The sequence below is a fragment of the Haliotis asinina genome, chromosome 5, assembly GCF_037392515.1.
Source record: "Haliotis asinina isolate JCU_RB_2024 chromosome 5, JCU_Hal_asi_v2, whole genome shotgun sequence".
Classification (NCBI taxonomy): domain Eukaryota; kingdom Metazoa; phylum Mollusca; class Gastropoda; order Lepetellida; family Haliotidae; genus Haliotis; species Haliotis asinina.
Window position 1 is genome coordinate 74,097,880 of NC_090284.1, and position 12,958 is coordinate 74,110,837.

Below are 12,958 nucleotides of genomic sequence, written 5' to 3' on the forward strand. Positions count from 1 at the left end.
CTTTGTTGATTTCAATGGCATGCAATGTCTGATCATGTGGTCACCATTATCATCACTTGTGATGTGTATTGTCCAGATGGTGTATGAGAGTGGTGATTGGCTGGTGGGAGGAGACCTCGAGGTGCTGGAGAGGATCTACTGGAATGATGGTCTGGATGAGTTCAGACTCACACCCAAAGAACTAAGGCAGCGCTTCAGACAGATTGGGGTATGTTCTCAGTATTGTTTGTCAGCTGCTTGACCATCCAGGTACTGTTGGGCCAAGGCAACAAGATAGCATATATTATTTAGGAATAAGATCAAATTTTCTTTGAACACATTTGGAACAGCAAAAGAAATGCAAGTTTCAAAAAATGAAATCTCAAAAAAGTAAGTGTACATGTTTATGCCTCCTGTTTAAAAACTTGACCAAAAAAGCCCGGAGTTGCATTTCTTTTGCTGTTCAGTGTATTTGGTTCATAGGGAAATAGAGGTAGAATTTGTATAAACTTTGTGATTCTTGTTTGACACAATGGTATTGGGCAGAGTTGTAGGACAAGTGACTTCTTTCTAGGCTGATGCTGTGTTTGCCTTCCAACTGCGTAACCCAGTCCACAATGGCCATGCCTTGCTGATGAACGACACAAAGAGACGGATGCTAGAGAAAGGTTACCAGAAGCCAGTGCTACTGCTGCATCCACTAGGTCAGTTGGAGAAGATCAACCTTGAATAATGGGGTGATCTTAGCAAATGTAAATGTCAGTGATGGAAGAAACTTCAAGTCGTTGCTGAAAAGCTTTACAGCAGAATGGATCTCCTCATTGTTTTCTTTCCAAGACTATGACTCTGTGATGTACATGTTTTGATGATTGTTTTACAACATTGGCTGTAGCCATGCTGTTTCTTGACCAGGTGGCTGGACGAAGGATGATGATGTACCCCTGCCTGTTCGAATGCGTCAGCATGCGGCTATCCTCCAGGAAGGAGTTCTAGACCCTGAAACAACAGTGCTGGCCATCTTCCCATCTCCAATGATGTATGCTGGACCTACAGAGGTGTGTCTCAGAAGCGGATTGGTTCAATGCTATTACATGCAGAACATTAAGACATTGGGTCCATGGTGTTTTGTTCTCTGAAATTGAAATTAAAAAGCTTAATGATGATCCAGGTTAGAATTGGTCTTGAGCAACCCATGCTTGTTGTAAGAAGATTTGATGGTCAGACTCTTTGTTGATACATGTCATTGTATCTCAGTTGCGTAGATCGTTACTTATACTGTTGATCACTGGATTGTCTGGTCCAGACTCGATTATTTACAGACTGACGCCATAAAGTTCAAATATTGCCGAGTTGCTTCTTTCAATTAGTGGCATGTAAGAAGATATCATGATAGGATGCCACTCAGTGAGAGGAAATTGTATCACAAGCCAAAGTGATATTTGAAGATTTGTATCCATTATGTAGCTTAGCCTTTATAATGTTAGAGCAGTGGGATAGCCAAGTGATTATAGTATTTGCTCATTACGCCAAAGGCCATAGTTCAATTCCCCGCATAGGTACAATGTGTGAAGCCCATTTCTGGTGTCTGCACCTTGATATTGCTGGCAGATTGCTAAAAACATTGTAAAGCCAAACTCACTCACTCACTCACTCACCCGTGAAGTTCCTGGGGTAGAATAGGCCTTCAGCAACCCATGCTTGCTATAAAAGGCGACTATGCGTGTCGTAAGAGGCAACTAACAGGATCGTGTGGTCGGGCTCGCTGACTTGATTGACACATGTCATCGGTTCCCAATTGCACAGATCGATGCTCATGTTGTTGCTCACTGGATTGTCTGGTCCAGACTTGATTGTTTACTAAACTCACTCACTCACTCACTCATATGTGAGTATCTGCACGTTTCCTGTTTATCCTGAAAGTAATACAGCCACTGCTTTACAGGTTCAGTGGCACGCCAAGGCGAGGATGTCGACAGGCGCCAACTTCTACATTGTAGGTCGTGACCCTGCAGGCATGCCACATCCTGATGGCACCCGTGACTTGTATGACCCAACACATGGAGCCAAGGTATGTTCAGTGTGGAAATACTTCCAATTTCTGCTTTTGGGAGTCAGACTTAGAATATGCCTAATGTAACACATACTTGCCATAGAAGGCAACCAAATGATCACATGGTGGCACCACACATACCGAAACATTTGTCTGGCACAGGGAGCTGTTATGTGGTTGGAATTTTACCCAGTACTGCATTTAACAACAAAAAACATGAACTTTTTCCGTAGTATCTTGATCAAAATGTGTGAAAAAGTAAATATTGTGAATTTCATTATTTTATGCTAAAAAGTTATGTTATTCATGAGATGTAGCATAATGTATCAAATATATATGCTAATGTTTATGCATATATTAAGCTTATAGTATCAACTGAATGTAAGCTATTCCTGAAGTTTCCTTTCACAGATGTGATGTTGTAGGGAGTGCCATGTGTTTTTTGAAATATTCTTCATTCAGCCAAAGTTTGAATGTTCTTGACACCAATGTACCCTGAAATAAGCCATCTGTGAATGCTAAATGTTAAACTGTTTGCTTAACAGATGGTTCGACATATCTCCAGAGGGATTTGCCCCATTCCCTTGTGGACAGAGATAAGCCATACTTTAACATTGACCCTAATTTCACAAGCCTGATCCTGCTGTCCAGTTTTACTGAGAACTTTCCACCTGACCATGTCCTTTACCAGGTGTTCTACTGACACATTTCCCTATCTCCATTATTATCCTGGCAGATACGTGTCCAGCAGGTAAAGCTAACATCACTTATCCCATCTTGCAGGTTCTCACCATGGCACCAGGGCTGACACAGCTGGAGATCGTCCCATTCAGGGTTGCTGCCTACAATACCAAGCAGAAGGCAATGGCCTTCTTTGATCCTGAGAAGAAGGAGGAGTTTGATTTCATCTCCGGCACCCGTATGCGTAAATTAGCACGTGAGGGGCAGACACCTCCCCCAGGTTTCATGGCACCAAGTGCGTGGAAGATCATGGTGGAGTTCTACCAGTCTCTAAGCCAGCAATAATTAAGAAATAAAATGGCACTGCTGCACACAAATTCATCTCATTAGCCAAGACGGTATGCATAATCATGTTCCATTTGCACAGCTACTCACTGTCGTCATTTAACAATCTGTACAGATTCGGCATAAAGTGGAAAAATGTTTTCTGTGGCTATTTATCAAATACTTCCTCCACTCCCAACATGTGGTAGAGTATATCCATAGAGACACTGTGTGTATGTTTATCTGTGTGTGTCATATAGTTACTCACTGGATGCATGGGGCATGTTGTTCCCTGATGACTGTTGGCCTGCCATCTTGTAACACTTTCATGGATTCACACTATGATGAACACTTTGCTAGAGTTTTCCTGAAATAGTGTAAAGCTCTAAATCACTGACTCAAAGAGACTCATACGATGAGTATGACTTATTTTCATCAAAATCATATGTATTGATTATTTCAATATTTCCTTTCCATGTCAGAGTTATACTCTTAGGAAGAGCCAATCATAAACATCACAAAGTCACAATTCAGTTCCATCAGTGATGGCACCTCATTACAGTCATAATGGCCATGTATTTAGTCTGTCAACAGAAGAACCTTTTTCCACTTTATGAATCTGTAGTTGGGAACACAACAATATCATCAAAGTTGTCACAGGTATTTGCGTGAGGGAACAAATATTTTAACATTCATTATCAGTATCTTTTCACTGGTAAGTTTTGTTCAGTATGTTTTATAAAAGAATTGTATGAATGTGACAATTTGTGACCAACTTTCTGCTTTTGTTTGTACAAAAGTCTTTTTGATAAGAACAGATAATCCTCATGTGCGATTGTTGTTATACAAACCACTTTTTACATACATTTTGCTGCACAACAAATAATGTTTTATGTGTAGACATGCATTGATATAAGGCATGATTAGTGATTGAGTGCAAAACACTGAAGCAGAAAAATGCCTACGCAGAATGTGATACTAACCAGAAATCCATAGCCTGTACTACACAAAGGAAGCTAAGAACCACCAACATTACTTGACCACACCACTGTAGTAATATGTCAAAACTGAGAAGTCCTTAACTTCTTTTGGGTGGTATATGGTAATTTAGATAGCTGTAAGCTGTTGTACATAAATATTACTCAACTTTTGATTGGGATTATCAATTAGCATTTCAAATAGTCACTCGTGTGACATAATATGAACATGTTGTCTTGCCAACACAGGGCGGTGGGGTAGCCTAGTGGTTAAAGCATTTGCTTGTCATGCGGAAGACCTAGGTTCAATTCCCCACATGGGTACAATGTGTGAAGCTCATCTCTGGTGTTTCCTGACGTGATATTGCGGTAATATTGCTAAAAGCAGCGTAATACTAAATTCACTCACTCACTCGCTCACTCTGGCAAACACTATCAACATTTCCATTTTATAGCTTCATATCAGGTTAAATAATCCCAACCATAAGTTAAGTTGTATAAAGAACTACAGTCTTCATATAGCATATAAAATGATGACTTGTTGGAATCCATGCCAAAGCAAATTGTGTATATTTGCCATTGTACATAACTTTGAGGGATCAATTATACATGTCAGTAAGTGTGTTCCTCCAAACTTACGTGTGTCTTAAAGCCCCTTAGATGTTGGTTTGTAGAGAAAGGTTGGTAATATCTAACAATAATGGTGCCTGTCAACTGGTCTTGGAAGCCCAACTGTGTAATTTGCATTAATGTGAAATACAAATATAGTTGTCCTGTATTTTAAAGTAGATAGATAATTAAAAACCAAATATAATATATTCTTGTATCTGAGGAAGTCTGGGCTATAATATATAGAGGTAATAGCTTTGTTGTGTACAGCGGAATTGTTGATTTTAACCATTGTTATAGTAGTGTTGTGTTGAGTATTAAGTTTTCAGTATATACCTTGACATGTTCTCTCATACTTGTGGGAAGTTATTTTCATGGAATAAATAGGCTTTGGTTGCACGTGATGAAAGAGAAGTTGGTGGGGAGTAGGATTCAGCCTAAGGCTGGTCATGTTCAAGGGGTTGGTTTGAGGAAGCATCACAACGTTCCAGTACAAACATAGAACATGAAATGGCATTGTGTCTTTATCCAATGTGCAGTTTGTTAATATATTGTAAGTAAAGGTTTTGTTAAACAAATTTCACATTTCTTTTGTTAAATGTTAATAATTCCTTTTCCTAAAAGTACTAATAATGTGAAAGCAATGTATGGTGAAAAAATGTGTTTGGAAGCTGACAGCATCATGTCTACCCATGTGTACAGATGTAGTGGTAGGGGGTGAAATGTAGGTGCTGTTTAATCTCAGTCAGGCAGGATGACCCTCAGCTGACTTTGTGTGTGGTCTACCTCTCAGGTTCAGCCACTGGTTTACCTGCTGCAGAGCTGATATTGCTGAATAAATTGTAGCAAATCAGGAATATGCCTCCATTTCACTTTAGATTCAACATTAACATTCTTCTTAGCTTTTGAAAACAAATGTAATTGTTATTTCCCACCTGAACATGATTTTATGTGGAGACAGACATTGTTAGAGAGTATTCAACAACTAAAGAAGAAACTGTATTTTGTGTAATGCCTGTTAAGGGAGGCAGCTGTTGGTGGATTCTGCCCATGGTGAACTTTGGGTGGTTAGCAGTTTGTTCACATTATGTGTTCAGGTTCTGTTTTTCTGACATTTATTCTGTAGTGTTTCAAGGGTGGAAAGAGGTTAGTTTATCTGAGTTGTGTATGCACATTTATAAACATTCTGGCTAATGCTCTGAACACTACACTTCCGAATTGCACTTTTTATCTTAGAAAGAATATTCTGTGCTTGGTGTTGTGGTACCATGTCGATCTACATTGAATTCAGGGTGGAATATTATACTGACAATCATGCTATAGGGAAGTTTTGTCTCCAGGTGGATGTGTATCAGACAAAATGGTGGACGTGGTATGTTGTCAAGGTACACATTACCTTGGTGATGGAGGTGTCAGGGGGAGATAACCATGTATAGACATAACCAGTTGTGTTGCTCTTCGTACTGCTGTCGCTGGGGCTTCTGCTGATTATGTCCAATAAACTGATGAATATGTTATTTGGAGTCTGTTGTTATTGTTGTTATTAAGGAACTCCACATAAACCAGTGGTTAAACTTGCTTTTGTAATGTCAAAAGTTACTATTCATCCTGGGATGAGTTCTGTTAGAATTGCTTTGGTGGACTAGTGGATCACTCTGGCTGTTGACTTGCTCCTGCCCTAAGCTTAGTTTTGATCTGACATGGAGCTGTTTTATCTAGACTGATATGCTGATATGCAACCCAGGCAGAACCACTCTTGCAGACTGCTGGTCATTTGTACAATCTACATATCACATGGGGAGTCACAAGACCAACTGCTCTAACACTGTACACAGATTTGTAGGCATTCTATCAAAAGCAGTGGGGTAACTAGTGGTTAAAGCATTAGTTTGTCATTCGTAAGACCCATATACAAGTAGGTACATCGCGTGAAGCCCATTTCTGGTGCCCCCTGCCTTGATATGGCTGGAACATTGGCACCATGAGAAACCATACTCACTCACCCTAGGATTCGGACTGAAATAGTCCAGATGTTACAGTGTTTGCTTCTTTGGTGCATCCAGTGTTCTTAATTGGGCCGCTTAGGTGGGCAAGATATAGTCATAGGTTCAAATCCCTGACACCCTAACCATGATGCATGGATCTTCACTCAGTTTTGCAAGAAAATGTAGCTGGAGATACGTACAACCGTCTTGAATCCATCACAGGTGATGTCCACAACATAACACAGGGATGAGAACATTAAAATCTATTTTCAGCTGAAAACTTATTATTGTGTCATTGAATGGGGGGTTTGAATTGATCAGTTTGAAATAAAGTTTGCTGATTAGCAGAAAATTGCCATCCCTGATACCATTACTGCTATATGGCAAACTGAGATATTGTACTCTGTAATTATACACCAATAACATTATTTAGTGATTTTTCTGTCCTTGAAATTATAGTTTATAGGGGGAAAATTCAATTTTGATTGTCCACAATCCAATTTTATTACCCAAGAACAGAGTCTCGGTGTGTACGTGTACCTTGTAGGGACTGTGCCTAATCAGCCCCAAGTGATCCACAAGAAGGTGGTCCTTGTATGCATTGACTCTTCTCAGAACCTTCACTCATCCCATCTATAAATGGTTGAACCTTTCCTGACGTGGAACTACAGACAAACCAGTTTAGGTATGACAGGAATGGCAATTATCCTCCACTCTCATCCCTACGACACAATATTGCGTTTTTAGCTGAAAATAGAATTTCCTGTTGTCATAACTGATATAAGCAATTCCCACAGTTCTCAATTAATTTGAAAACCTTTGGTTTTTCAGCTGCAGAGATGGTAAAAGTTATTCAACTTATTATGCAGCTGTGGCATTTATTAAACAAACAGTTCTTAGGTCACTATGACATTTCCACAGACCTGTTTGTTTCAAATAGTACAAACACTGCCGTGATGATGACTTTACTTTTTATGTTCCTCGCTGAAACAGGACAGTTTACAGTAATATCGTACTTTTTTGTAGTTAAGACATACATATTGATGGTACCATTGTTATTTAAAACCTCAGAACTGGCCAGCTGCAATTGTGGTGGTGTCGTGTACTAACCCAAATCATATCTCGTTGACCTTGTGTTTTCTTTCGGTCGAAAGTCGCCCGTTATGCCAGCATTTGGCTAATTGAACTATGTGATCGGAGCTTCCGTTGTCGATCCGAGAAATCATTTAATCATTATTCAAAGACTTATAAATCAATGGCGCCTTAGCCATGGCAACTGAATGAGGGATCGGCAAAGCTTCGCAGGTCTGCGTGAAAATGAAGTGGCGGAAATGGATTGCGATTGATGAATGTCGTTTGCAGAGATGTAGAATGGCTGCCGTGAGGGGAATTCCATCTTCCTTCTCCGCCTCATCAGCTGCCTGTTGGCAGACAATGTTAACCTTTATGTGTGCAGACGACAGTTTAGACAGATCCGTGAAAATTTGAATTGGATCCAAATGCCAAGGTGGTTGCAGCCATTTCCAGTGGAAACACGTCAAATGGAATTTCTTGATGTCCAGTCTGGTGAAAACACCTCTAGGTTCTGTTAACTGTCCACCTTTATATCTTCACACACAACAGTTAGTAAAAATATCATTATTTGGAAATATAACTTTAAAGAACTATTCTTTTAAATTTGCTTCCTTCTTTGTGTAGTAGCCTAGTGGTTGCAGCGTTCGCTCGCCACGCCAAAGGCTTGCGTTCCATTCCCTACATGAGTACAATGTGTGAAGTCCATTTCTGATGTCCACCGCTGTGATATTACTGGAATATTGCTACAACCAGTGTAAGCTCATACTCACTCACTCAGTCACTGCACACTAATCTTATAAAGTCAGCATGATCAGGCTAGTTAATTCTCCATTCTATTTAAAACTGGTCTAGGTCATCTACCTGGACGACACAAATAACAGTTGTAATATATCATAGGTTTACATGTGAGTGTGAACATCAGAAGAAGAGTGTAGTGACAGTTGTCGGCATGTTGTTGAACTGGCGGGAAAACAATGTATTCCGTCGTTCAGTGTTGGTGAAATTGTTAGACCGTGTATGAGATACAGGCATGGCCGTTGTGTTTTGGACCTTGTGTATTTAGGTCTGTGCTCGACCCAATAGGGTTATGATAATATTAGCAATTTGTTTGTCTTATGTGGATATATTGTCATGTATTTAAATGTGCACTTACCTTTGCCCCTCTCGGGGTCCTGTTATGTAGGCTACTGCTGTATTATGAATACAATATCACACATATCGTATGTATAACCGTATAGCAGGGCTGTTGTAAGTATGTTAACCACTGTACCCGTTAAGACATGCTGAAGGTTAGGGATATTCTTGTGAAATCTCCAGGAGTAATATTCAAAGTCTTCAAACTTTGTCATGATTGTGTGCTTGCTTTCAAGTTGTTTTCAAGTTGCACTCGACATTAAGTAAATAAGATATATATTCGCAAGAAATGTTCGCAATACCTTTACTCGTAATTTGGGCCATTTAATGTATCATGACGTGCAGCATATAAAATTACATAGAACGGCGGTAAACACATCAGCCTACCTCTCCACATAACACCACACCACAACGTACCATTTGGTAATAGACCCAGCCAGAGTCTCACACCCACTGGACACGATGCACACCACACCACACCACACCACACCACACCTCATCTCTCCCCATGTCCACAGAAGTGTATACGTTTTGACATCTATATATAGGCACACGACGACCGCTGCGACATCCACTCCTTCGATCATAACAGTGACACAGGTGTAAAATACATAAATATTCATTAATGACCTTCAGTCTCATTGATTTTTTTATTAAAATGCCATTTATTTCAATGTTGAGTGATCTCTTGCATAATGTTCATGCACTGAGTGCGGCGTATAGACCACACGTACTGAACCGACCATCTGGCACGATCTGCTTAATTAGCCCTGGTGACACTGAATGGTGTGCTCATGGCTCCATGGCTTAAAGTCGCACTTTTGCTGTACAGAGCTAATTTGTGTTCAAATTAGATATTCACAACCAATGAGCCTTGGGTATCAGCAAGCATATTACACTTGGTCGTTGCTGACCGGAATGTTGTGAGATCTTGAGCCTACACCATCGTGGGTCTACACCATCTTAGGCCTACGTCACCTTAGGCCTGCATCACCTTGGGCCTACATCACCTTAGGCCTACATCACCTTGGGCCTACACCACCTTCTGCCTACATCAGGCATCACACCGTCTCTCTCCGAACCGCCACCATATAGCTGTGATATTGAGTGCAGTGTAAAACTAAACTCACTCACTCACTCACTCTCTCCGAAACCTTTCAGAATAAATCTACTCAAGTCCACACTGACTGAGCAAGTCTAAATCGTCCCAGCTGAAATTAGGAATTGTTCTAGGAGCCTTTTGGGTTTTATCTATTCTTTGTTTTGTAGGTACATATTTTCAAAATAATATAACCCTTTTTCTTGGACTGAAAGTCGCGTGAAGAAAACGAATAAATGACAAAATAATTAATTTAGCATAATTTGGCTGCTGTCACAGCACTGCCAGCAAATACCAAGTACTTGTGGCTCTTCCATGAAAAACATGGCAGACAAAAGCGAGAAATTATTGAATATATTTAGCTTGTTGAAAGCTAGTCGACCAAGGCACGTGATTAGTTGACCTTACATGTTTGTAACTCCCACGTGTCACACGACGTTGAGAGGTTAAACCCAGCAAAAAGTCACTTGAAACCAACAACATGATACAGACGAGGTTTATATGGCAAAACAAATATATTATGCTACGTTTAAACAGTTGAACCGTGGTCCTATCCCAAAGCAACTGTCAAGAAATATGTGATTAGTCTAGTGATCAGTGGATCCTGATGGGTGATAGTCACTATATACTGTCACACAGGGCTGAGAGGAGATCTGGAATTTGGAATAGATAAATACTCACCCAACCTGATAATGAAATTCATCTCTATTACGTATATGAGATAACGTGCACACAGATGCCTGACAATGTATATACTGTTTGGGGATACTGTCCATCACATGTTCGCATGGATGTATTGCGCGGTAATAGTGTGGTTTACAATCTTCCTGCAAAAAGAAAAACATAGTATACAATATAAACAATCAATAAAGGAATCAATGGAAAACGTATACATGCTTTTGTGTTGACTGACGTAATACTTCTATGATAACTGTATCAAATCCATAGGAGAAATAAACACAAATGGTGCTGAAGAATGACGTATTGTAATAAGAACCTTTGTCGAAATGTCGCCTATACAGAATATAGAAGCTGTATATCCATAAAAATAGTCCTCATTCTTCATCTACCCAACTTCTAGAATGCCAGTGAAATAAGATAAATCAAGCTGTCTATGGGTTTTCTTCACGCTTTGAAATGAAAAATATTTTGGGGTTCTATTTTGGAGTGGCATATGCATTATTAGAAAAATAGCTGTGACATACTGCTGTCACCCGTGTACCTGCACAGATTATGAAAGGTGGATAGCGGAACCAGTGTATTGGAAGAATGATGCGTGACATTCATGACTCGGACGTAACAAACACTATGATTGCCGTTCTCCCATACTACGCCAAACCCGTGAACACTCGGGTAAGAATTGGACTCAGCAACCGATGCTTGTCCGTAAAGGCCACGAACGGGATCGGATGGCCAGACTCCAGGCTTTGTAGACACATCTCAGTGTATCAATACACATGCTGTTGATCACTGGAGTGTTTGGTCCAGACTCGAATATTTACAGGTCGCCGCCATATATCTGGAATATTGATGAGAGCGACGTTTAAATGTGAACCAACCAATCGCCCTACGCCACACTCGCTCCCTGTTGAACAAAGCGGCTTGAGCGTCGGCCTAGACAGTCCTGTCCCACTGCATCTGGTTGAGCCCGCATGTCCACAGACACATAGTAAACGTTGACCACGATGACGTTGCGTCAGGACAATGTGAAACTTTCAGTGAAACGAGGACCTTGATCTGGTGTGACGTCAAACGCCTCACCCAAGGAACTCCTACCACATGTCATTATATCCTTACCAAAATATAGGCATGAGCATTACTCAAGCACTACCCACTACATGCCTGCAATACCAACCCACAATATACCTGTAGTACCAACCCACAACATACCTGTAGTACCAACCCACTACATGTTTGTAGTACCAACCCACTACATGTTTGTAGTACCAACCCACTACATGTCTGTAGTACCAACCCATTACATGCCTGCAGTACTAACCCACTACATGTCTGTAGTACCAACTCACATGTCTGTAGTACCAACCCACTACATGTCTGTAGTACCAACCCACTATATGTCTGTAGTACCAACCCACCACCCATTACATGCGTGTAGTACCAACCCACTACATGCGTGTAGTACCAACCCACTACATGCGTGTAGTACCAACCCACTACATGCCTGTAGTACCAACCCACTACATGTCTGTAGTACCAACCCACAACATGCCTGTAGTACCAACCCACTACATGCCTGTAGTACCAACCCACAACATACCTATAGTACCAACCCACAACCCATTACATGTGTGTAGTACCAACCCACAACATGCCTGTAGTACCAAACCACTACATGCCTGTAGTACCAACCCACTACATGCCTGTAGTACCAACCCACTACATGCCTGTAGTACCAACCCACAACCCATTACATGCCTGTAGTACCAACCCATTACATGCCTGTAGTACCAACCCACTACATGCCTGTAGTACCAACCCACAACCCATTACATGCCTGTAGTACCAACCCACTACATGCCTGTAGTACCAACCCACTACATGCCTGTAGTACCAACCCACTACATGCCTGTAGTACCAACCCACAACCCACTACATGCCTGTAGTACCAACCCACTACATGCCTGTAGTACCAACCCACTACATGCCTGTAGTACCAACCCACAACCCATTACATGCGTGTAGTACCAACCCATTACATGCCTGTAGTACCAACCCACTACATGCCTGTAGTACCAACCCACAACATACTTATAGTACCAACCCACAACCCATTACATGCGTGTAGTACCAACCCACAACATGCCTGTAGTACCAACCCACTACATGCCTGTAGTACCAACCCACTACATGCCTGTAGTACCAACCCACTACATACCTGTAGTACCAACCCACAACATGTACCGACAGAAAATAAGGGAACCAAGAAATTGAATGTAGATGACTTTGGCTGTGACAGGGTCCGTTATCGTGGCGTACCTCCCAAACGCAACAGCCAATGACAATGGAATTTCGCATAATGCATGCC

General features: G+C 41.0%; 1 protein-coding gene across 3 annotated transcripts in view; it reads left to right on the top strand.

Moving 5' to 3' along the window:
- LOC137285260 (bifunctional 3'-phosphoadenosine 5'-phosphosulfate synthase-like) overlaps nt 1–6,137 on the top strand; it is a 55,846-nt gene extending 49,709 nt beyond the window's left edge. For all 3 annotated transcript variants that reach the window (XM_067817569.1, XM_067817570.1, XM_067817571.1), the window contains exons 8-12: nt 77–208; nt 554–683; nt 892–1,034; nt 1,922–2,047; nt 2,813–6,137. In XM_067817569.1, coding sequence (XP_067673670.1) covers nt 77–208; nt 554–683; nt 892–1,034; nt 1,922–2,047; nt 2,813–3,055 — 774 coding nt within the window. In that variant the 3' untranslated portion in view covers nt 3,056–6,137. The remainder of the gene's footprint in view (nt 1–76; nt 209–553; nt 684–891; nt 1,035–1,921; nt 2,048–2,812) is intronic.
- Nucleotides 6,138–12,958: the final 6,821 nt, after the last annotated feature.